Genomic DNA, 26,924 nt, shown 5'->3' with positions numbered 1-26,924 from the left:
TATATGTTACAACGGAAAAAAAAATTATACTATCCTTGAATTTTGATACTAACTCTCCCACTCTCAATACAAATCATAAATATGTATGCAAAATAATGATCCAACTAGACATATCAAACTTGTGAATACAAATAAATATTCACAATAGATGTAATTTTGACTATAAAATATTCATATGTAATAAATATAATTAATTTCACGCATGAATCTAGATAAATTCATTTGAATTTTTTTTTTTTACTATTTCAACATTTTGAGTATACACAAATGAGAGTTAATTTTACTAAGATTTACAACTGAATTTTATTCAAATTCACATGAAAATGATAATGATTACTAAAAAAAAATCTAAGTACGACGGTCAATTTCATATGAATTACTTTTGAAAAATCTAAATACAAAATATATTTATAATGTGAATCGTAATGAGCTGAAATTGTGTGTAGAAAATAGATTCAAAACTTAACTTAGAATGAGTTGAAACTTTGTGTAACACAACAAAAAACATTAGCGACACAAAAAAAATATCGTTACGGCGTTATTGATTTTGATCATCGTCGCTAATACCTTTAGCGACGATTTGTCGTCGCTAAAGGGTCGTTGCTATTACCTCGTAGCTAAAACTCAGTTGTCGTCGCACTTACTGTCGTCTCTAATACATGTCATCGCTAAAAGGCTTCATCGTCGCTATTAGTGTCACCTCTATCAGTATTCCGGCCACCGGTCGGAGTTTATACCGTCAAGGCTTTCCGGAGGTAGGTGTCGTCGCAATTGGAGCATGTCGTCGCAAATTTTGCCGCCCTTAATGTTTTTTTAAACAGTTTATATATGATACTAGTTTATATATTATAAAATATAGATTTTATAAAAATACCGAAATCAATACATACAACATTAAATGAAACATCAAATAACATAAAACAATAAATACAACATTACATAAAACATCAAATATACCACCTTACATAAACTATCTAATAAATCAAAAATAAACATCAAATATACTATCCATAAAATATCTAATAAATCTAAAATAACATCATCCATAACATAAAACAAGAAATATTAGGTGTCTTCATCTTCCACATCATTGTTTTGCTCCTTGTTGATTTGGTTCTTAAACGAGCGGAGAATATCTCCAATTGCATTCACAAACTTTAGGTTTTGAAGAAAAGCATTGATATCCACATCCTAAAATTAAGTCACAAGCACATTAACTCATTACCAATTTAACAAACTATCAAACCACCAAATAAATTAAGTTGTTAACAAGTTAAAAAACTATTAAACCACCAAATCATTGAAGTATTTAACAATGTAGCAAACTACCAAACTACCAAAAATTACTATAAATGCATCAAGTTCTTAACAATATAGCAAAGCTACCAAATTATTTAAGAATTTAATAAGTACTTGTGTTGGTTGTGGTGTCGGTGACTACCATTAGGATGGAACACTTATACTCGCTGCAGAATGAGGTTTAGGCTCAATGCCTCTCACATGCCCTCTTCGAGCACCTCACATCTTCTCAAATATTGTGATCCAATCAATGGAGTTTGGTTCACCACTAGAGTCGGCTATATGCTGAGCTGAGTCTGTACAACAACCTCAGTAACTAAAGCATTATGTATTTCATGGTGATTGTCAATATACTTTAAAACTAACACCAAAAACTAAAATCTACTTCATTTTTAAGTAATAAAAACTTACATATTGGTCTTCAACTAACAGATCAACAAATTTCCCTTGTATATTCACATGGCCACGGTGAAATGCTTCAAGTATATTCAAATTCTGTTTAACATTACAAAATATGTTATACTTCAATAAACATTAAAAAATATGTTATAACTAAATAAACATTAATGTAACTTACGTTCTTAAAACAACCACTACCATAATTGCATGTCCCTCCACGATTCTTAACTACTTGCATCTTCCGGCATTCTTTATTATTAGTGGATCGTTTCTTATGCTTATCTATTAAGAAGTGGTCAATAGTATCACTCCAACACTGTAGATCCATACCATCAGGCGCTTGAGCCCTTGCTGCCTCTACATCTCCTTCAAAATCAGTAAAACGGGTTTTTGCAATAGGTTTGTGACCTCTATACCACGTATAAATCCGATTGTTTAGTGACGCCCAATAAACTGGAGTCTGCAGATCATTTGAAATCGCTCCAAAATCAAACCATGTCTACAAAAAAAATAGAGAAGTTAAAAATAAATCAAAATTAAACATATTAAATACAACTTTATAAATAAGTTACCGAAAGATGCTGGAACATGCCGACCCTTTCGGCTTCAGAAACTTCTTTCAATGTGTCATTATCGAAAGCGATGTCGTGCCACATATATCTCCCAACCTCCAAAATGAATCATTCATATACTTCCCCAATCGGCATGTGAGTATTTCTATCAAATACTATCTTCAGAGGGTGTTTGCCTTGGTTGTAAATAACTTGTACATTTTGTTGTTTATTGACATGCCTCTTTGTTTTGGCAGTACCACTGGAAAAAAATATTAGTCAAGATGATTTTTTTATATACATACAATATGAAATACAATGAATTACAGTAAATCTTAATTAGCATCGATCTAGTGATCACCAAAACCTCCAATGAACGGATTTGGTGGCTCGTCACCTCCATGGCCCATCACAGCAACCATGAGAAGGAGCAATGTAATCCATATAAATGACTACCTGAAAAATTATAACACAAATGAATATACACACATACAATATGATATGATTACAACAAATACAACCCTTATTTTACTATTCAAATATAAATATTTTTTAATCATTCTCGCCTTCATACACTTCAGTGTCTGCGGAGACATCACTATCATGATCGGAATCCTCCTCATCATAATCAGCCTCGTAGTGAGACACATTATTAATGATACCCGTTGGCAGACCAACTTCAATATCATCTTCAACCGATTGTGGATTTAAAGTACTAGCTAAATTCAATTGAAAGAGTGAAATTAGAAGAAGCATCACTAAGAACAACATCTGATAAATCATTTTCGACATTTTCAATGGGATCATTGTCGACATCGTTCATCAATAGATCCCAAATTCTTGTATGATTAACATTTTCAACAACCTACTATTGGTCATTATTTTTGTCACTTCGAGAAGGTTCTCGGATGTAAAACACTTGCTTGGCCTACATAGCAAATATGAGTTGATCTTCACTGCTCGATTCGTGTTGTGGGTCAATACTAGTGAAATTATTATTATATTTAACTCCTGCATTATCGAACCACTTGCAATGAAAAAGTATAGAGGAATAATTATGAGGGTAATCCAGTTCCATAATCTCTTCGAGCTGACCATAATATTTCTAATTATTCTCTTCCTCAGTTAGAACCCCCAAGTTTTATGTTGATCATTGGGCATCACACATAAGTACCATAAACCTAACACCGTTCACTATACAAGCAGTGTATGTAAAGGCATTCATATGCACACCAATTGAAAGAGCCGATAACTCCTTACTACCATCTAGGGAATTCTTTTCCATTATTTATAAACCCAGCCCAATAATGTTAGTATTATTTTCATTCATTTTCTTACTGAAGTTAGATCGAAATCCATTTGGCAGTTTCACATCTCTTATAAACTTAAAAAAATTAATTCGGTTAGATTTAGTGAACGAGTAAGGTGTATGGGGTTTAAGGAACTTGTTCCCATTCGTTTGAACCATTGACTTTTATGAATGTTCAGTTTTTTCAAGTCCACCCGAGCATATGATGTGTCTTTAGACTTATCATTCATCAGAGAAGTACCCAAAAGACTCTCACCTACATTTTTTCAATATTCATAAGATCGAAGTTGTATTTCAGCTCTAGAGAAGACTAATACTCAAGTTTAAATAATATGCTCTTTTTAGACCAATTCAAACTCGCAATTCTCACGATCTCTGTAACATTCAAGATTTGGTATGTTTCCCTTATAACCCTTAATGCAAAATCTTTAGCATTTTGGTCCTTAGCTAGTATGCAGGGTGTACTCTATGAGTACGCTTAGTGTAGTAGCTCAGTTCAGGAACACGGGTTTACCCACGTACGTGAGGCGTATGTGGGAGTACGTTGGGCATACGCTAAGCAGAGGCAAAGCCTAATTTTTACCATTTGTGCCTTATTTAAGCAACTTATGTTGCCTTGGTTGTATCCTTTGTTTAGCCTCTACTCTCGTACATTCTAAGATCGAAACCCTAGCCTCTCATAGTGTGTTTTTGAGTCTTGGAAGTAATTTTATGTTGTTTTGTATGCATTAAAGAAGGTGGTTCTTAGTGGCCAAGCTTTTTCTGGACTTGAGGTTGTAGATCCAGAATCTTCATCAAGTTTGCTATCTCTAGAAGGTATAAAGTTTTTATCTTGGAACCTCTTTGTGTTATATTAAGACTAGGGATTGTTTTTTAGCTTATTATGGTCTTTTGGGTTCTCTTTGGGAGTTTGAGTCCCTCCATGAGCTAGGATGCGAGATCTTAACCCCTATGATGTTCCTTGTGTAAAAAGGTGCCATCTTGATGAATCATATTGGTCCATGCATGAGTTAGAGCCCTTATTTTGAGTCTTAATGGACAAAATCGAGTTTTAGGGTCCCATTAAGGCATGCAAGATGATAAATATGCCAACTTTATGCATTATGCTTTGAAACGAAATAGATCTGATATTTTGACATGAAAAGATTAAGTGGTTTAGAGAAAAGGTGACCAAAATGGAATGTGGCCAGTACGCAGCGCATAATCCCTAATATGTTGCACGTAATGGGCAACCACCCACTTTTGAGTCAATGCACGTACATCGTGCATACGAGGAGTACGCCGACCATACTCGGTGTAATGGGTTTTCGTTGTTTGGGATTTTGGACTCGAGATTATGTTGGCTTTTAGGGTTTGGGCCATTGGACTTATGACCTTGGGTCATGGATGCATTATGTTCCTTCTTGGGATTAGATTCATGTTAATTTTGGGTCCAATTAGGAAGTTGGTTCATAATGGGCCTTAGGATGCCATTTAGAAATTTAGGACTTTTAAGTAAATAGGATGGGCCTTGATTTTGGGTCAAGTAAGAAAAAGGGTAAAATGGTCTTTTACCTTGGATGTTGGATAAGTAATTTAGAGTCTTGATTTTGGGTCGAGATTCAGTTATCAATTGGAAATTATTGATGATGATAGGGAGGAGATTTTCCAGATCATCAGACCGAGATTTTATCTGAGAGATTCAACATATTGAGGTGAGTTTTCTCATTGTGTTACTGGGTCGAAGGCACTAATGTCAATCCATGGTTTCTTTTGTTTAGGATGCTAGTTTTTTGTGTGAGTCTTGTATGTGTTATGTGTTTATATGTATATTGGGCGGGGCCCAATGATTATACTGTATGCTATTTATCTTTGTGATTTTTGCATGTGTTTATATGTTTGTAAGTATACCGGGTGGGGCACGATGCTCGGCAGGGCCTGATGACTGACAGATCTGTTTCGAGCAGATCCTGATGTCGGGCGAGGCCTGGTGATGGGTGGGGCCGATTATATGTTTGATATGTACATTATGTGGTATTTTTGGGAAACTCACTAAGCTTTGTGCTTATGGTTTTCAATTTATGTTTCAAGTACTTCTGATTCGAAGGGGAAGAGCCTGGGATTATTGCAGTGCACACACCAGATTCTTCCGCTTTTTATATTACTCTGATGTACTTGGATGTTTATTGATACAATTTGATTCACCATGGCTTCTATGATGTTGTTTTGGATAATGGTTTTATTAATTTAAAAATCAAAATATTTAGTCCTAATTTTTGGGACGTTACAAGTTGGTATCAAAGCCTTAGTTTGAGGCATTCAGGCATACTCTCGTGTGTGTCTGAACTTAAACTGAGGGTTTGGTAGAATTTTAAAAAATAAATGTTTTATAAAAGGTTTTTCTAATAAAATAAAAGGAGTGTGGTGCATGCAATCGACCAAGCTCAAGTAAGTTTTCCCAAAATACCAATTCATGTTTTATGATATGCTTTGATGTGTGAATCTGTGAATCGCGTGCTAGTTAGGGCTAAGGATTTGCTTAGGGTTTGCATGATAGAATGCTAGGAGAGATGCCTTTATATTCCTACTGTATGAGCTTGTAGACATGTATGCTAGTGCTGATCAGTCGGTGATAGGATGGATTGTTTAGGTTATTCTTGTTCTGTTTAAGTTACATATTGGTGAGACTAAATAATTTTAGAATGTTAGGTTTTTACTCTATTGTGCAGCTCTTGTTTGAGTCCAACTGTTGTAGTGTGGGCCCATACTAGTGGAAAACACGGATGGATGTGGAAGGTAGTATTAGCCCATACTAGTTGAAGCAAAGGATTTGTACTCGAGTCAAGGAGAGCTTTGATGAAACATGGAAGCTTGTAGAGTATGAGACTCCTTGATATATATTTATGTGTGTTCTAATGGTTTGTATGATCTATTTTGAGTATGGTGACTCTTCGAGGAAGGGCGGTTAGTGGTTATAATGCTGATGAGGGTTCAGGCTCGAGATCTGGAGCCAAAAAATTGGATGATCAAACGCGAGAGTTCATTTCATCTGAGATTACCCGCAGCATACTTGAGCAGACTCCTATGATCTTTGGTACGATGAAGGAGGGAATTCTGGAGATTTTGTATGAGTGTTTGAGCGCTTTCCGGCCTAAGATGGTGCCATTGATGGGACCTCACACATTGACATTCCGAGAGTTTCGAGCTTATGGGGCTCCAGAGTATTTCAAGGAGAAGGACCCAATCGTGAGCTGACGATGGTTAGCGGATCTCGCTAATGCCTTCTTTACTAGAAATTATCCCAATGAAGCAAAGGTAAGACTTGATTCTTGTCTTCTGAAAGACAGAGCTCGAGATTGGTGAGAGGAGGTTGGGCGCTTCGTTGGTGATACGGCAGTTGATTCGATGACATGGTATGATTTTATGACTAGATTTCGAGCTAAGTTTTCACCGGTGATTGAGGAATAGCAGTTGGCGAGGGAGTTCCAGGACCTTCGCCAGACTACTGAAACGGTGGGTGATATCACCATTATGTTCCATGGGAGGGCGTTGTTGGTTTCTCAATATGTGGCGGATGAGGAGATGAAGAAGACGAATCACCATGAGATGTTAAGGAGCGATATTCGGCAGTTCCTGAGTCGATCCATTAGCAAGACACTGGAGGATCTGATTGCAAGAGCTAGAGAGAGGGAGATTGATCTAGATATGGAGAGGAAGATAAATCCAGATCAGGCTCAAGTTTTAGGTGGTTCGATAAAGAGGCTCAAGGTATTCGATTCGAGATCAAAAGGCCAGTAGGGCCGGAGCTACTGTGGCAAGTTTGGCAAGACGTACGATGGGGCGTGCATGGAGGATGGTTATGTTTGCTTCAAGTGCAGTCGGATGGGTGATATTAGCAGGGATTGCACTGCTACTACTACCACTCCCACCCTCGTTATTTGATCTAATTTGCTTTCACTGCAATCTGAGGGGCCAGAAGACGACCAATTATACGAGTTTAGCAGCAGCAGGACCAGTGGTACCACCTACTTCAGTGAATCTTCAGATTACCGATGGCTGCTAGAGCAAGGCAGATGCACCTGTGGTGAGGAGCAGGGCTTTTCAGCTGACATCCGAGGAGGCTCGCATAGCACCTGATGTGGTGACGGGATCATTCCTTATGAATGGTATCTCTGCAATGATATTGTTTGATTCGGGGTTTGTTGGAGCTCCATGGGTGCTGGATTATCTTTTAGAGATTAGGATTACGGATGATCACTCTATCATGGTATCGAGAGTTCATCGGGGTGTGTTCTCGAGATGTTCAGTGAGTAGTATCCAATTGATCTGGTTCCTATTCGATTGTGGGGGAACAAGGTTATTGTGAGGATGGACTGGTCGAGCCTCAACAGGGAAGTGATTGATTGTAAGCATCAGTTGGTATGTATTTGGACCCCAAGTGTGGTAGAGTTAGTGATTCAAGGAGAGAACATAACGTGATTCGATTCTATGTTCAACAGCTAAGGCCAGACGTTATCTTCATCAGGGTTGCTCCGAATATGTTTCATATGTTATGGATACACTGGTTACAGATAAGGCAGTTCTTGATGATGTGTCGGTTGTTTAGGAATACCTAGATGTGTTTCTGGAGAATTTTCCTGGGGTGTCGCCGGAGAGGCATGTAGAGTTTAGGATTTCCTTGGTTCCGGGTGCGGCATCGGTAGTTAAAGCACCATATCGATTAGCTCTTCCATAGATGCAAGAGTTGTCTACATAGTTGCAGGAGCTGTTAGACAAGGGGTTCATTTGACCGAGCAGTTTACCATTCGGATCATCAATCTAGTTTCTGATGAAGAAAAAGGATGGGTCGCATCGGATGTGTATTAACTACTAGGAGCTAAATAAGTTAACAGTGAAGAACCGTTATCCACTCCCAAGGATTGATGATTTGTTTGACCAGATTTAGGGTGCATCTTGGTTTTCCAAGATTGATCTTTGTTCGTGTTATCATTAGATGAGGGTCAGAGAGGAGGATGTGCAGAAGACGGCCTTTCAGACTCGTTGTTATCATTACGAATGGAGACTCCTGGAGATGTGAATTAACTGAAGACGATGAGTTTCAGGTAAAATCCCTTTGAAGCATGTGGAAAAACGGGAACGGGTAGACATTAGTGGCTTTAGGTGGATTAAAGAGGTCCCCATTAATGTGATATGTTACAATTGGAGGGCGAGAATGGGTCGAATTCCAACTGCATAGGCTTGTTCTACACGAGGAGTCACTGTCCCCTCTCAAATATGTTGTTAGTGTGGTGCAGACGAAGAAACCAAGGATCATACCCTGGTAAAATTTCCATTCGCCAAAACAGTTTTGGAATGGATTTTTAGATAGTATAACATTCCTTTGGCGAATTTCCAAACGGTCTAAGACATGCTAGACTACACGTCACAATAGGGAAAAATCCCTAAGAAGAAGAATCAAGTTATGGTTATTTGCTATGGATCTCTATGTTGCATCTGGAAGACAAGGAACAAGAGACTCTTTAATAACAAGATTGTATGTGCTACAAAAGTGGTCGACATCATTAAGTCTACTATGTTTCTATGGTTTAAACATCGGAGTGTTAACAGTTGTTTAAGATGGTCGGATCAGACAACACGCCCTCTTATTAGTTTGTAATGTTGTTTTCTGCTTCATCTTTTTCTTTATACTCTCGTTTTGCCCTTTTTTAGCTTCTTGCTATGTTGGGACCTTTTAATATATTTTTTCATTTGATGATTCAAAAAAAAAAATATCTAGTTCCAATACAAACATAATTAATTCCTTCATATGAGATTATTATTACATTCTCTCAATGTGGGTGATTTTCTTGACCAATATTCTTTTCCAATTATTTATATCAATTTCCACATTCTCTTGTTGCCATGTTTTTCCATTAATTAAATATCAGCGCGAATAAAGTAGAAAATTCTGACATGGATTTCAAGGACAAATTTTCATTTGGAAATGGCCCAAAATATGTAAACATATTTCGCTATAGATGTTTAAAGCCTTTTGGGCTTATACACATTTATTTTTGTTTCTTCTTGACCCAAGAATATTTAGAATAAATAACAACTTTTCCAACTGCATCTGTCTTTAAATATATATACTTATTGACGAAATAAATAAATAAAAATGTCATTAACCATATTTATCATCTTTCAAAGTTACATGTTTCAATGAATCTAACCACCCACTATCTTACAATCACCCCAATTACATAACTTTCATCCATTTCCAATAAAAAAATTAATCAACAATTCAACATCATCTCACATATGAAAGATTGCTTAAAAAAGCATATATCATTTCATTAATAGTGTCAAAATCATAGTATATATACAATCTAATCAGTCTACACCCAAAACTTTTATCAATTGTTAACAATTCTCGTGTACTATATGTGAAACATCTCCAAGAATCATGGGATTGAGCTCTGTTGCTACCCGAAAATCCAACATGGATATACTTTCTGAAGAAGATCTCAAATGGGTCAACTTTATAACCCTTTTTAAAAAAGAATCTAACCCATTATTCAACAAGTCAACACAATCCATGGAAATATCCAATCCCTCTGTTTTCAGATTGTGTTTCAACCTGTTGTTTAAAGAATTTGAAGCTGGCAACTGACCACTGTAATGGCAAGTTTCAGTGTGGTATGCAGAATCTGAATGAGTGTAAGTATTTAGAACTTTTCGGGTTTCTTTTGAGTGTAGATTGATGCCAAATGGAGCCCTAACTGGGCTTCTACTATAAACTTCTTCACCATCTTCATCAGAATTATTAGGAGGAGGTTTGCTGCTTAAAGAAACACTTTGTTGTTGTTGTTGTTGTTGTTGTTGGAGTTTTATTGTTTGGAAATCTGTACGTGTGTTTTCATGGAGTGATCGATCTTTGAATTTTCTTTCACGAAGATTTGGGGTTCTTCCTTTTTTAGGGGACTGAGGAAATGCACAGAGGGATTGAAGGCTTGTTCTTGGGTGGGACCCATTGGGGAGTTTTAGAGTCAAAGGAGTGTTGGATTTGAAATGTTTTTGAGGGGGTGTATTGGAAAAAGAAGCGTTTTTTATGATGGAAATGATGAGTTCGTTGTGAAGATGAAGATTCTCTCGACCTATTAAAGCTACACAATGCTTATCAAATTCTGGTTTTCTGAGCTTTTGACTCAAATACCTGGTGAGTAGATTGAAGTACTTCTCAGCTTTTTGTGCACCGAGTCTCTTTCCTATCTCAACTTTGATCTCGAAAGTATCGATTCTGGAAAAACACCGAACTGCAGGCATTTTCGTTAATCAGTCAATCACTATTCAGTGTCTTAGAATCATCAAAACATCTTCAACCAATTGAAAAAAAAACACGATGATCTCCACATCACTACAAAACCCCCAAATTCCACTGAATTGCAACTACAAATCCGAGTTATCGATTCCTGTAACAAACAAAAACGGAAAGAAAAAACCCTAAATGAGAATTTACTCAAACAGAGCTTCATGTTACTTCATTATATCAAAAATCGAATCTAATCAAACATCGATTCACTCCAATACGAAGCTCGAAAGAAAAATAATTGAATCAAACATGTAAAGCAATAAACCTCGTAACCAACAGAGAAACTCGAACTGGAGAAAAAATGGATCACCGGAAGAGAAATAAACGCTGACTAAAGAGAAGAGAGTAAGCTAACCTGATTGGTAGAAGTTGGTTGATTGATTTGAACAGAAATCGATGGATCAAAGGAAGTAAGAAGTGTAGATCGGAAGAGGGATTAGGGTTCGTAATCGGAATCTTTTCGTTGGAAGGATAGTCAAAGTCACGTGCGATGGTGGGGTATTGGTATTGGTATTGGAATTGGATTGGGGGAGAACGGAGAAGTGAGGGTCTTGTTTGGCTGCCGTCAAACATGGATCAATGTCCAATCATACCAAGTCAGCGGGTCGGATCTTTTTAACATACAATGTATACGTTGACCTTTTTCTGACATACAAATATTCTTCTACATCAAAATTATTTTTTCTTAGTTACATAATTTACAATAATATATTGACTAAACTGCAAAAATGGTCCTCGTGGTATACATTTTTTTGGGGTTTTAGTTCAAATCCCGACTTTTTTGGATTAGTAGTCCTTTTGAGCTAGTTTCATTGCGGATTTGGTCCCTCAGTAAACTGAAATGACTGTAATACCCTTTGGGTATTTATTTTTCATTTTTCTTTGATTTTTCTTAATATAATATCTATTTATTTATTTTAATAATTATTTTAATAATAAAAAGGGCCCACTCTCTCTCTCTCTCTCTCTCTCTCTCCCCGGACCATCCTTCCCCTTCCTTCTTCTTCACTTACAAGCAAGAACCACCGATGCCGGCCACTATAGCATATCCCTCCGCCACTCCCCGCTGTCATGGTAAAAACCCACCACCACCGTGTTTATTTTGTCGAGTACAACATCCCCAAACATCCTCCAAACATCCCCGACCCTTACTCATTCTCCCCTCGTCTCTCATGTGTCGACCTCGCTGGAATAAATAAAGAGAAGCAGCAGGAGTCGCCGGAGCGAGCACCACCGACTGCCACCGTCTTTCTCAGCCCACTTCACCCTCTCCTTGTCGTGACCCACTGCTTCGACCGCCCTCCTTATTTCCACCGAGGTAAATCACACTAGTCGCCACCTCCTTCATTTGTGTCGGATCTTAGGTCTTTCACAAGCTCCACCAGCCCACTTCAGTCTCTAACAATTTACTCACTGGGGAATCTTTGGGGTACTAAACCTACGCATTGTAAGCAATGAAGATCTAAATTAGATGCAAGCAAAAAACAAAATCAGATGAAGATCATCGCCTCTTTCCCAGATTTATTCGCCAAGGGTTTTTCAGATGGTAACTCAAGAACTGAAAGCCTAAATTTGAATCAAAACCGAAATTGTGCGTGTTTATGTGTATTAAATCCCTCAAATGGAATCAGATAGTGTGTTTATGTTTTTGTTTGTGTTTTCTCATTTCCGAAATTGATTTATGTGTGTGTTTTTCTTTTTGGAGAGTATGTGCTCTCATTTTTTGAAATCAATTTGTTTGCGGGTGTTCATCCCCCATAAACTGATTTGTATGTGGGTGTTCGTGAATGGCATGTATGGTATTATGAGTTGGATTCCCGTCCGACAGTACACAACGAGAGTAAAAAGGGAAAGCAGTTGGTGTAGTGGTGTGGCGAGCTGCCTCCGGCGGCTTTCCTACCTCCGGTTTTCGAGTCCGGCTCAAATTGACGAGAAGGAAGGGGAACAACAACGATGGATGGTGGCCGGAAAAACAACTCCACCTCCGATGGGGAGTTCTTAGTCGTAAATAAAGGAGGGGGTGGAGAGAGAGAGAGAGAGAGAGAGAGAGAGAGAGAGAAAGAGAGAGGTGGGCCCTCTCATTTTTTTAATAATTAAAATGAATAAATAATTATTAAATTAAAAAAAAACAAATTTAAAAATGGAAAATAAATACCCAAGGGCATTACAGTCATTTCACTATTCAAGGGGACCAAAAACGCAATGGAACTAGCTCAAAAGGACCACAAAACCAAAAAACTCGTGGTTTGGACTTTTTTCCTGAAAAAATGCAAACCACAGGGACTATTTTTGCAATTTTCTGAAGTGAATTTTTTTTTTTTTTTGAATTATTAGTTGTGAAATTTATGTATTCTATGGGTTAATTAAAAAAAAATTATATAGGTCAAAATATTTAAAAACTTTGAATTTATAAGAAAATTTAAAAAAAAATTATCTTTTAAAGTTAAACAAATAATTTAAAAAATAAAAGAAACTAATGAGTTTTAATTTTAAAACTAAAAGATAAGTTCATTAATGAAAATAATATCTATTTATTATTATATTTATTGCAGTTATTACATTAAAATATTATATATAATTTAATAAAATGGAAAAACTCATAAAATGATATGTGAAAAAAAAATTAATTCAAAATAACCACAAAATAATATTTGACAAATGGAATGAGAGTGTAACAAGTGGCAAAAAAAGCATTCACTTATTATAGATTATAGACTATGTGTAAAACTCATGTATTACATGGGTTTTATTTAAAGAAAAAAATTAAATTCTAAAATTTGAAAAGTTTGAATTTATAAGAAAAAATAAAAAATATTGAATTATTAAAATTAAATTGTTTGTTTTTCTTTTAAATTAAATAAATAACATAGATTAATAAACAAAGGAATCTAATGAAACTTTAATTTAGAAAATTTGAAATTAGAAGAAAGTCAATTAATGAAATTGATATGCATTTATTATTACATTTAAATATTATGTGAAAATTAATAAAATGAAAAAACCACAAAATATCATGTGGAAAAAAATTAATTGAAAATAACCACAAAATGACATGTGGTAAAATCAATAAGAGTGTGACATGTGGCAAAAAGTTCTTTATTTATTAAAGATGATGATTAATAAAATATGTATAACTAAATAGACAAAACTGTAAAATTGATCACTGTAGTATTCAAAAAATTTTGGATATGATCCAAAAAGTTTTCAATTTTGCATGAATATTCCAAAATCAATAATTTTTTGTGGTTTTTGGTCTTAAAAAGTTGAAAGGACTATTTTGCCCTTATTTTTTTACATTTTATTTATTTATTTAGTATTTAAATAATTATAAAAAATAGAAAATAAAATAAATCCCACAACCTCTCTCTCTCTCTCTCTCTCTTTCTTTCTCTCACACACACAAATAGATATACAAGATCTTCTTCATAAAAATGGATTTCACCATTACTATGGTAGTCTTAAGCTAGATCAACCATAGAAGCTCAAAGTTTTCGACCAAAAAAAATTGGTGTGAAGGGCCCCGTAGATGATGAAATCCGCCAAATCCCTCCCATTTTCTTCCAATCACCAAAACACATCCCACAAAACCTTAACTGTTGCAATCGACCTATAGAGCATACATGGTGGAGATGATCTGTGAAGGCTCGACAAAACTAGTCATTTTTCAGGTGGTGAATTATGGAATCCCTAAGATATTATTGGAGGTTTGTAGAGACATTCAAATCGAGTACTCAAATCATGTGATGAAATTAGGAGGCATACTTTTCCGATTATTCTCAAAGGCCTTGGTATTGGACGCAAATCACCTCGAGGATCTCAATTGTAGCAAGGGGCTTTTATTCTCCGACCATTATTGCCCTGCTTATCGACAGATAACCCTAGGGGCTTCACAAGAAATTAATCGGGTAAGAGATGTTTATGGTTTGATTTTGAGATCAAAGATAAAGGGCTTTAGCATTTTCAGAAGCGATCATTAGGGTAATTGACAGTTTAGGGTTTGATATTTCTAAGTGTTCTTGATGTTTTTATTTTGATTTTCAAAATGGGTTTGATGGTGAACGAAGATGAAAAATTAAAACTGATGGTTTGTGTTGTCTCTTTGAAGAAGATGCATTAAGATGTTTAAATGTGTAATAGATATGTCTAATATAATCGTTTTTGGAAAGCGTGTTTGTGTAGAGATGAAGATGGCAGAAATAATCTAGGTGGAGACGGAGCTGGTTGAAGGTGGTGGTGGTGGACAGTGATGGCAGTCGGCGGTAATAATGGAAGATGGTGGTTGATTTTACTTTCCACTGTTGAAGGTTTGTACTTAAGTGTTTGTGTATGTTTGTACTTTCTTGTGTATCAATATACATATGCTTGTCTATTTTGGAGAACAAAATCATAAAATGTGATGTGTGTATATGTGCTCATGAAAATGTTTATGATCTTGACTATGTGTTTTTGTGTTCCTAAAGATAAGAGAGAGAGAGAGAGGGGGGGGGAGATTTTAATTTTAATTTTTTAATTTTAATTATTTAAATACCTAAATAAATAAATGAAATAGAAAAAAGGAAATGAAAATGGTAAAATCAACTTTTCAAGTGTATCGGGGACCAAAAACCAGAAAAACATTGATTTTGGACCTTTCATGCAAGTTAGAAACTTTTTGGACCCTATCCAAACTTTTCTGAATACCATAGAGACCAATCTTGTAGTTTTTATCAATTATAATATTCTTGAAATTAGAATTAGGTTATTATCATACTGTTAGCAGTGGTATAGCTCGGATTTTGTTTTAGGGTATGCCAAATAATATACAAAATATGAAGAAGTGGCAAAAAATTTTAAATGATAACAAAATGTAACTATATATGCATTCTTAACTAAATTGTTTTTTTAAGTTGCATACGATGTCGTCTTACATCATTAAAATAAAGTTTAATAGACAACAATATATCATCTCCTACTAATTTCAAGTTATGAATGAAATAGATCATATCATAATCTTAACTCCTTTTATTTAACAAATATATATATATATATATATATATATATATATATATATATATATATATATATATATATATATATATATATATATATATATATATATATATATATATATATATATATATATATATATATATATATATATATATATATATATAACCTTAATATTGTGTGCATGGACCAAGGCACGTTCTTGCCCTATATTAGCTACGCCTCTAACTATTAGTGTTGGGTTAGATACAATTGGTTGCAAGGGTAGCTCATGCTACCTTCAATTTTTTCTTTTTCCTAACAAATGTAAATTTTTTTAAACTTTTTTATATAACGCAATGCTTCTAACGTGCTACTTTAGAATCATATATACAATATGCTATCTCTCACATCTTGATGATGGTCCATTATTTATTTGTTTAGACTTTAGAGAGGTTTCATCATCAACCTATCATGTAATATAATATTTATAAACAATTGAATGTTGTTGTCATTGGTGACCTTTTCTCTGGTTGGTCAAAAAAAAAATTAAAAATTAAACATAAAGGAAAATGCTCCACTAAGGTTATACCGAATGCATCTCCAATTTATCATGTTGAAGAGCTAGCCATATTAATCAAATATCAACTTATAAACCTTAGGAAATGATGTTATACTAGTAAGTTGTTTATGACTTGAAAAAAAATAAAGAGAGCAAAAATTATGTTTGTAACTCCGTTCACCTCGATCTACAACCACAAAATCTTTACTCAACTTGGAGATGATATTCACCATGTGGTGGCATTGACACCGTATCCTTACATTTATGGGAGGCGACCATCCACCAAACACAATCATTCCTAATAAATGAAAATAATTGTGACATATGTTACTTTCTCAATAACTTAAACACATGTCACTTTTTGGTATTTTTAAATAAATGTTTTTTTCATTTGTTATTTTCTCATTGTTTTATCTTTTCTTAATTAACACATCATATTTACACTTCAATTAATCATTGTTTTAATTGAAAATAACCAAAAATTTAAATATTAAGACTCATATAGTATTTAATATGTTTTTTTTTTTAATTTTAAATATCAAATCTAAAATTTCAAATTTAAATAAATTATTGTTTAAACTTTCATGTTTAATTTTTTGTTTTATCAATATACGGGTCTCACGCCTAGTTGTGGATATTTGTGTTAGATTTTCAATTGTTTTTTTCCTTTTTTATTCTTAAATAAATTTTATAAATGTTAAATTAGGTTTTATCTTTTTTAAAATAAAAATAAAAAATAGACTGAGATTTATAAAATAAAAGAAATTAAAAAATTAAAAAAGAATTATCTACAAATAAAGGTCAATATTTATATAGTTTTGTATAGTTTTACTTATTTTATTATAATAAAAAGTTTGGCTGATTTGAGTTGTTAATAGAATTGATAAAAAAAAATTATTTTAATTGGTTGGTTATATCACGAAAAAAGAAAATATATTTTAACGAATGGACGAGAGATTTTAGTTACTACCGAAAATAGTCTTATATTTATATAGTCAATTGGAAAGGATCAAGGGAGTATTCAATGGGATTGATGTATACGTGATACGTCGACACATGCAATGATGCAAACCACTATATAACCATGTATACACTATTTACTAATTCAACATCGTTTTCATACATGAGTACATGACATGATGACAAAATAGGAAGAGAAAAAACCTCTAGTCACCTACACTACAACTGCCATGTAATCTGATTTTTTTTTTTTTATTCATAATCCATTCTCTTCTTTAAATTCCTATACAGAAACCAACTTAAAATATAGTTTTTTAGGTGTACTTTGCCTAACTTTAACATGTTTGTGTCGAATATATATATATATATATATATATATATATATATATATATATATATATATATATATATATATATATATATATATATATATATATATATATATATATATATATATATATATATTATACATTCCTCCTGATTTTTATAAAGTTTATATATCTAAATGATTTGATTTTGTATTAGATCATTTATACATTGAATAATGAACATAAACAAACTCCCAAGATCCCATAGATACGAAAACAAGAAACCTTTATAGACATTAACCTTGTGTACTACTAATTTCCGAATTTTAGACAAAATTGCCGCATAACAAATGAAACCAAAACGGCGGCTATATCATTATCACCCACCCGACAACCTATTTTTTCAATAATAAATAGATAAGGTACGATGATGTTGAAGAGATGGATTTGAAACACCATATGCCCACAACCAAAGATCCAATTCCACACTCAACACCTACAAAACAAAAGCCCAAACTTACATACTTATCTAACCCAATAAAGTCGAATCAATATACAACCTCTTAATGGTTAAGAGACCCTACTTTCTCTTAACCATTAAGAGGTTACAATCATTAAGCCATGTATGGTTATCCAGATTAAGTGCTTAATCCATTAAGTCAAAAAAATAAAAAATAAAAAAAAGAACCTGTTTCCCGGTTCTTTTAACGATCAAATCCCTCATTTTTTCAACAGCATAAATCGAGCAAGCACGTAACTCAACTTCCTCCTCAGTGCCAGAGCCAATTTCCTTATTTGCCCCTATGATGTCAGCTAAGGAAGGACTATATCTCAATACTCCAAGCTGCTGAAGAACAGCAGGGACAATATAGTCCGCAAATATAGTGATTGAACCAACATCATCAAATTCTCCATACCCTTTTCCCTTAAATGCCCCCCATACATCAGCAGCAAAAATCTGAGCTCTTTTATACAAGAACACTTGGTGGCCTTTGTACACTGTGTGATCTCTAAAACCTATTTTGTAAAATTGTGTTAGACAATGGAAAGTGAAACCACAAAAGGGTAGAAACGTAAATACCAGGAAAATGACGTGCGATTGTAGCAACAAGATTTGTAGCTGATTTTCCACAAGATTCAACAATGTTGGATGCCTTTCCCTTGAAGCTTTTCTCCAACTCAAACCCAACCTAACACATACATATATGATATATACACATCAATTTTTTGGTTGGTTGAGGGCAGAAGTGTAATTTTACTTGTATTTTGAAAATTATAGAAACACTAAAATGTACCTCGTGGATTAAGCGAACACGTTCATCTTCTAAAGGAAGTGGTCTTGGCCATTTCAATAGTTCACGCAACTCAGGGCCTGAGAGTATGTAAGAAAGTTAAACAAGAAGAAGAAAAGTAAGGGGCAATCTGGTCATTTACACGGGAAAACACAAGAGTAGTAGTACCAGTGTACTTCTGAAGTCGATCAGCATCAAACACAGACTGATCATTTTCAAGAGCTGATTTCAATCCAGAAGCCAAATCATCATAGTTTAACTCTTGATCTGTTATCAGTTAACAAAATGTACAATCAACAAGTAGAATAAATCATCACAATAGTTATCCAACTGATGCTAATTACATTAGTTTTATGGCTATGATCTACAATACTCCTTTTGTCCCAATCTAAGGGAAAAACTTTAACATCTTATCGGGATTATGTTGCAACTTTACAGTAGCATTGTTCTATTTGTGGTTCTGGTTATGAAATCGAATACAGTAGTAACTTTTGTCTCGAAATTTTGATAATGCACAATCTCTTTGAAGCTTAAAAATAGCCTATTTGATCAGTTTTGATTAAAAAATCTAACAAAAAAATGCAATGTTACCTGGCCAAAAGCAGAAATTCAGAGCATCCAAAACGAACAAGTATTGAACAGTTAAAGGACCATTGTCGAAGTAATGAATCCCTTCGTAATTCCATTCGACTTTCGGGATAGAGTTTTCAACACTTTCCACCACTTTTTCAATGCCTGTGAACCGGAAAAAAAAACACAAACTACTTTCAAAAAGTTTACATGGAAACTGAACAGATTACACACGCAAAATCCGAACGAAAAACTCGAATGCAACCGTATGAACAAACAAAATGTGACTTCGCACAACAGCGTTTTCGATGGGAAGGGCATTATAAACGATGAAATCATACCTTCGGAATCGACGGTGACGTGAGAAGAATGAGAGGCGACCCAGGCGGAGCTAGCCCTAACTTCTTCCATGGCGGCGGCGGCGGAGGTGGAGGAGGAGGAAAATAAAAACTCTCTACAACCACCTGTTATTGATATATGGAGTGAATGTAGCGATGTGAGGGTACACGGTAAGGGTTACGTGGGTGGGGTAGGAGGTGATTAGAGCCCGCTGGTTTTGGGCGTTGGAACTTTCGCGCTTTCTGTTTGTTTTCCGACTTGTAAAAGTCACGTGTTTTTACTGTTTTTGGACCCTTGAGTTTGGATTGTAGCAACTTTTGCACTAAATAAACAATCAATCTTTTTACTACTTGAAATGGTGAGTTGTTGACTAAATTTTATATGAAGTCTTAATCATCTACTTTATCATTTTTCTTGAGTTTGAACTTTTTAAAAAGAAACTAAAATTATAAGCTTTCAAGTTTTTCATTTATGTATTTTTTTAATCATTGTTTAAAAATAAATTTATGAATTTTTATTCTTATGATTCTACTTAAGATATTGTAGTGATAGCCGATTCTATTTAGGTTGTTGATGACAAAGACAGTGACAGGATTGATATAAAAAATCAAGCAGCTTCTTCTTTCATTTCTCAAATAATATGTCGATGTATTTCAAAGAAGATAGTGATAATGAAGATAACGATGCACCATTAGTTGAATATTCCAAGTAAATCGTTAAACATGTTTTATAATCGTTAGTTGTTGATGGATTATGAAATGACTTTTATAAAACCTTTAATTCAATCATTAGTTGTTTATTTAATTTAATATGTATATATTTTTATTTTTATAAATTTTTAGACATTTATGAATACATACAAAAATCGTGAATTGTTTAACAAGTATTTTTCATGTTATTTCATTTTTTTTTAGTATTTAACAGATACTAAATTCTATTTTTAAACTATTTTTTTGTCCACTTGTTTACATATGCATAACCATGTGATTAAAACCAAACAAATATTCTTAAAACCGTATAACTACCTAAATTTCTATACTTATGTGAATTGTTTCATAAAGTTTAATATTCTAAGGTACATGTTTTTCTTAATCGTACTTAGGTTTTTTTATTCGTATATTTGTTATTTCTAAATTTGTTTGTTGTTTAGTCAGTAAGGAAAAAAAAAAAAAAAAAAAAAAAAAAAAAGACAAACTAGTAGCTTAAAAATATGTTTGAAGGGAAAATTAGAAAAAATCAAGGAATTTGAAGAGTCTAAAGCTAAAGATGCAACATTTCAGCCTGATCCATAGTAGGTATTGGTAAGTGTTCCCTTACTCCTAAGCAAACAAAATATTTATATGGATCAACCAAAACAAGATTGATTAAGCAACACCTATATTTGACTGTTGACACTAGGAGTTTTAACTATTAAGTAAGAAATTTTAATAAAACTCATTTGGTTAAATAAATATCAAGATAAATGACCTAAAGTTTAATAATGATATTTTAATATATTATTTGCGTAGATGTTGACATTTTAGACAAAGACTCGTCATTAGGCATGCCTTGAAAGAAACTATTGTTATTGATCATTTAAAATATCAGAGGTTTGTATTCAAAATTATCGAACATTAATTGTTGTGTTGATAACTCTCTCAATCAAACGTAAATTCAGAATTTCTAGATTTTCGATTAGGCAGAGTAAAATATGTTTGAGACCTTCAAGAGTCTAACAACTACCTAATTTTCTAACTTTAAGTGAAAACAATCCCTTGCAAATGGCATTAAAAACTTGTTGATGAAAACACTTACTCGCAAGTGTATGAAATCATGTAAATAATATAGTTGTAATATCATATATCAAACCCATATGGACTATCATATCCTAAGTAGAACCGGCAACTCTCGATCCAACTCGTAATCTAATATTGACCCAACCCGAAAATAGACGGGTTTGGGTTGATATTTGACTTGTCAACCCACTTATTTTATGGGTTGAGTTGAGTTATATGTTTGGATCTGCGAGTCAACCCGTCAACCCATATATATATATATATATATATATATATATATATATATATATATATATATATATATATATATATATATATATATATATATATATATATATGTTACATTTATAAAAATAGATATATTTTAATTATTAAATATTAATGAAAAAGAAAACACATACAACATACATACTTATGAGTCAGTCATGATCACAAACGATGAACGGAAGAACGAAGAACAGAAAACACACAAATCGATTCGTTTACTGTTCACTCGCTAGTCGCTCATGTGCTGTGCTCTGCTCCGATTCGTCAGTCGCACTGTGAAATTTCTTTCTAAATCGGTATTGAAATTGAACTTTTTGTTTATTTCAATTAGATTTTACATTAATGAATATATACATACGAATATACATCCCAACCAGAGGAAACATAAGAAAATTGGTATTGAAATTGAACTCACCAAGCTGTAATGTTAAACGGATTAGTCATGTGAATTAGTTGTTGGAACTGAATCCGGCATGTGCTCATATGGGTGTGGAATGAGTTATCGAATTTGTTTTTGGATATTTTTGAACAATTAAATTTTGTATGAATGTTTTCATTTTCAAATTTTATTTAGATGTTAATGGCTTTATGACTTTATGTTGAAAACCCTTTTTTATGTTAATGACTTTAATCACTTTATGAATTTATGTTGAAAAAAACCTCATTTTTAAAATTTGTTGCTTATTTATTAAACATATTATGTAGGTTAGATTCAACCCATTAACTTATGAACCCATGAACATATTTACTTAAACAGTTATATGGGTTGGGTTGGGTTGAGATTTCCAACCTGCCTACCCGTGACCTACCAACCTATATATTATATGGGTTGGATTGAGTTTATATTTTTTGACCGTCAACCCGAACCCAACCTAATTGGCATGCTTAATCATAAGGAAGAGTGAACTAGGTAATTGCTTTGTGATTGATTTAATCAAACCAAGGAATCAACATGTTCAAAAATATAATAAAGTAAAAATCAGCATGGTAGCACTAAAACTAAAAAGAGTAGGAGATTTAACAAATATGAGAAAATAGGATTTAGTTGACTTTTTCGAGTTCAATGCTTCCTTTAATACAATTAATTTTATGGGTTCAATGGTTTTGGTTCGGTTTTCCGTTAAATAGCTCATCCCTAGGGTAAGTTACCCCGGGATGAGAGGAAAATAAACTATTGAATTGGTATCCTTTGTATGAAGTTAAGTAGTCAGATTAAAAAATCAATGTGAATTGATTCGTATGTGTGTGATTGTTAGAACTAGTTACTAGAAATGATCTAGTAAAGAGATGTCGAGATGGTTTTAAGACACACCTATTGGATAGAAACCGATATAGATACATGAAAAAGACTTGTAAGACCATTTAGACTCTCGATGATATGTTAAGGGCGTGTGTCATTAACTTCGGTAGGAGCTGGGATTCCCACCTACCCCTTGCGGAGTTCGCCTACAATAACAACTACCATTCTAGCATTGGCGCCCCGCTTTTTGAGCTGTTGTATAGGAGGAGATGTCGCACCCCGGTGTTGTTGGGGTGAGGTCAGACACAGGGAGATGGGACGGGTGGAGGTAGTCTTGCAAACTACCGAGAAGATTCAGCAGATTAGTCAACGACTAAAGACCACTCAGAGTCGGCAAAAGAGTTACGCCGACAGACGCCGATCCGAGTTAGAGTTCCAGGTAGGTGATATGGTACTCCTGAAGGTCTCATTCTGGAAGGGTGTGATCCGCTTCATGGAGAGGGGTAAATTGGGTCCCCGTTACATTGGGTCATTCATTATCATTGCTAGGGTTGGCAAGGTGGCATACAGATTAGAGCTATCGAGTGAGCTTATTCGGATCCACAACACTTTCCACGTTTCACAGTTGTGAAAGTGTATTATGGATCAGGAGGCAGTAGTGTCGTTGGATGATATTCAGGTCGATGAGCGCCTGAATTACGTGGAGAGGCCTGTGGCCATACCAGAGAGGAAGATGAAAGTTCTGCGGAACAAGGAGATACCTTTGGTAAAGGTATAGTGGGTGCATCGGAGGGGATCTAAGTGGATGTGGGAGCCCGAGGTAGAAATGCGAGAGCACTACCCGAAGTTGTGCACCGCAGCAGACTTTGAGGGAGAAGTCTAGTTCAAGAGGGGGAGAATTGTAACGCCCCGATTCTCAGGTATTGATTTTTGTTGATATAAAATTTTTCTTCTTCTTGATTTCAAGGTTTACTTGATGAGTAGGTTGCCCGACTCGTCGAGTAGCAACAAGTTGGTCCACGTGTTTAAGTGACCTGCTCGCCGAGTCTAGGTAGGGTCTCGACGAATAGGAGTTGGAGGATGAAACCCTAATTTCCATGGTTTTGCACCCTATTTAAGGGATCATTTGCCTCCCCAGTCTCCCCTTCACAACCCCATTGATATTCCAGAACCCTAATTCCTGTGTGTATGCTACATTGGTGTGTTTAAGCTTTGAATAAGGATTTCGGTGAGAAAAGCTTAGGGAAACAAGTGATTGGAAGCAAGGAACTCGTGGGAATCAGAGATCCACTTCAGTGCGCACCCTTTAGAAGGTATTAAGCCGCCATCTTGACTTCATTCCATTCCACATCTCTTTTGGGTGGATTTTTAGGGCTTTTCTAGCATACTGGGAAGCCTTTCTTGTGTTTGAGCTAAGATCTGAAGTTGCAACTTCAGATCTGAACTCCCTTGGGTCTCTAAGTCCATAAAGCTTCCAGCTTTTGCATGAATGAGACTCTCCTAAGGTGTAAAACTCCATTGCAAGCTTGGATTTGTCATTTATAGTCTCTATAGCCTTGCATGCACGTAAAGTTTGCAACTTTTACGTGATAACCATGCTATGGGGATTTTGATCTACAATATGGAACCTTAGCATGGCTTAAAAAACATCTGTTTGGATCAAGGACTGAAGGGACTTTGGCGAGCCCGATGAAGATTTTCGTAGACTCAGCAAGTCAGTAGAGTGACTCGGCGAGTCAGCTAGGTCTTCCCAATCTTTGGACACATGTGAACTTAGCGAGCTGCAAGAGAAACTCGATGAGTTGGCCAAGGAGTTCAGCCACAAACATTAGGAACTCAAAGAGTCACTCAAGTGACTCGGCGAGTTGACGAGTTATGAAAGGAACTCGGTGAGTGGCTAGTTGCACTCGACGACTTCAGGTCAACATGGATTATTGACCTTGGCACTTGACTTTGACTTTGACCTTGACCAAGCGTTGACTATTGGACTTCTGGGGTATTTTGGGAATTTATGAGCCTGGGTGTGTGGTGAATATAGGTGGTGGAGTTTGAGGCGGTAATCCGAGAGGTGAGCTTTTCTTCCGAATCGACAGTTGCGAGGTGAGTTACCTCACAACACTAAGAGGTCTAAGTCACCAAAGTCGGCCCATTGGATATGATATTCTAGTAGTGATAGTATGTTGAGTATGAGTAGTGTTGTATGCTCGTAGTTATGTCAGCTAGGTAGGTCTGTAAAACTACTTGTATTGTTATGTGGTTATTTGCATGCACATTAGTTATGATGAATGTTGACATATTATGTGAGATGGGTTGAGGTGATACTGCTCCGTGCGGTAACCAACAAAACTGGGAGCAATCCAGATACGAGTTGAGGGAGACTCGTATTGTGGGCTCGGTGGCAATCCAGATGTGAGTTGTGGGTCCGTAAGGCAATCCAGACACACACTGTTGGCCTAGGGGGTAATCCAGTTTGTAAAGTTGTCGACCCAGTATATGCTGTTATTTGTATATTTATTATGTGCGGTGTATGGGTATTTTGGGGGAACTCACTAAGCTATCGGACTTACAATTTCAGTTTATTGTTTCAGATACATTAGAGGATCGCAACAAGGCGAAGGCATGATCGTACAACTCCCCATGTTTTGTTTATGTTTTCTGGGAAAAACTCTTATATAAACTATTTTGAAAACAAATATGTAATAACTGTTGGTTTTAAATGTTTTGAAAAGTTTTAAATTGGCTTGAAACTTTTGGGTGTTACATCGAAAGTCACTTGTTGAGATCTATGGTACGAAGGGTCAGTTAGATAACTTGCTACAAAATATATTATGTTATTTTTGGAAATGATCTTGCATTTATTTATTGTATTTTTAAGATTTTTTAGGTAATTTCCTTTTGATTAATTAGTTTTCTTTTGTAATAGTACATTGTAAGGCTATAAATAGCCTAATGGTCGAAAATTTATAAGAAATAATTGAAGTTTATTGAAAATTGAAGTTGTTTTCATTTTGAGTTGTTGCGTACAATTCAAAATTGATATTTGTTGGATGGGTTTCCTATTATTGATCTCGAACTCAAACTAGTAGGTCTTTGTTTGTTTTCACCAACATTTCAAACTATAGATCTGGTTTGATCTTCACATCTATTTCTTTTGTTATTTTTTTTATTCTTTGTTATTTGTTACACTACGTATCCCAAACCCATTTGGGTATCATATTTAGTTTCAAGCGATTATATTAGTATTTGTTTGTGGTGTCAAAAGTCTAATAAGTGTAGGTGGATTCTTGGAGCGATCCGTACACGCATCACGATTTCCACCCCGTACTTTGTAAAATGTCATTTTCAGACCCTTGACTTACAAGTTTCTAAAATGTTACTTTCATGCCCTTTATTTTCTAAAAGTTTTGTGTTTAGTCCCCATAGTATATATATTATGATTTTCCTAAACTATTCATTCCTCTACTTTGTAAAATATCTCTTCCAGTCTCTCAACTTTGAACCTTTTAAAATGTCACTTTAATCCTTCTATTTTCTAAGGTTTCATGTTTAACCCTTGTAGTATATATATATCATGATTTCCCTACCTCTACCACTCGTTAACCTTGTTAAATGTCATTTTCACCCCGTCGACTTAAAACTTTGTTAAATGTTATCTTGCCCCTTCGTCTTTCTAAACTTTCGAGTTTGCCCTATCCACCAATTTTGTCAATGGTAATCACATTTTATATTTATCTACCAACAAATACAACTAAGACCGTAAA

General features: G+C 34.7%; 2 protein-coding genes across 2 annotated transcripts; both read right to left on the bottom strand.

Moving 5' to 3' along the window:
• Positions 1-9,831: 9,831 nt before the first annotated feature.
• Positions 9,832-11,410, bottom strand: LOC145043860 (uncharacterized). Its single transcript, XM_078992630.1, has 2 exons — positions 11,241-11,410; positions 9,832-10,985 (listed from the first exon to the last, which is right to left on the bottom strand). Exon 2 carries the CDS (start codon positions 10,837-10,839, stop codon positions 9,937-9,939), a length of 903 nt encoding a protein of 300 aa, XP_078848756.1. The 5' UTR covers positions 10,840-10,985; positions 11,241-11,410; the 3' UTR covers positions 9,832-9,936.
• Positions 11,411-17,947: 6,537 nt separating this feature from the next.
• LOC145043859 (uncharacterized) lies at positions 17,948-20,033 on the bottom strand. The gene is made up of 7 exons (XM_078992629.1): positions 19,884-20,033; positions 19,564-19,707; positions 19,141-19,239; positions 18,976-19,052; positions 18,762-18,870; positions 18,369-18,697; positions 17,948-18,176 (listed from the first exon to the last, which is right to left on the bottom strand). Exons 1-7 carry the CDS (start codon positions 19,951-19,953, stop codon positions 18,084-18,086), a joined length of 921 nt encoding a protein of 306 aa, XP_078848755.1. The 5' UTR covers positions 19,954-20,033; the 3' UTR covers positions 17,948-18,083.
• Positions 20,034-26,924: the final 6,891 nt, after the last annotated feature.

This window comes from Lactuca saligna, chromosome 4, assembly GCF_052625555.1.
Source record: "Lactuca saligna cultivar CGN05327 chromosome 4, ASM5262555v1, whole genome shotgun sequence".
Lineage (NCBI taxonomy): Eukaryota > Viridiplantae > Streptophyta > Magnoliopsida > Asterales > Asteraceae > Lactuca > Lactuca saligna.
Note: the sequence above shows the minus strand (reverse complement) of the source record. Positions and strands in the feature narration are given on the sequence as shown.

Bases quoted from the DNA above. Each gene is read 5' to 3' on its own strand.
- LOC145043860 (XM_078992630.1), bottom strand. From the start codon at position 10,839: ATGCCTGCAGTTCGGTGTTTTTCCAGAATCGATACTTTCGAGATCAAA.
- LOC145043859 (XM_078992629.1), bottom strand. From the start codon at position 19,953: ATGGAAGAAGTTAGGGCTAGCTCCGCCTGGGTCGCCTCTCATTCTTCT. The intron at 19,053-19,140 runs GTACTACTACTC...ACATACTCTCAG, and splicing joins TCGACTTCAGAAGTACACTG to GCCCTGAGTTGCGTGAACTA. The intron at 18,871-18,975 runs GTACATTTTAGT...TGTATGTGTTAG, and splicing joins GTGTTCGCTTAATCCACGAG to GTTGGGTTTGAGTTGGAGAA.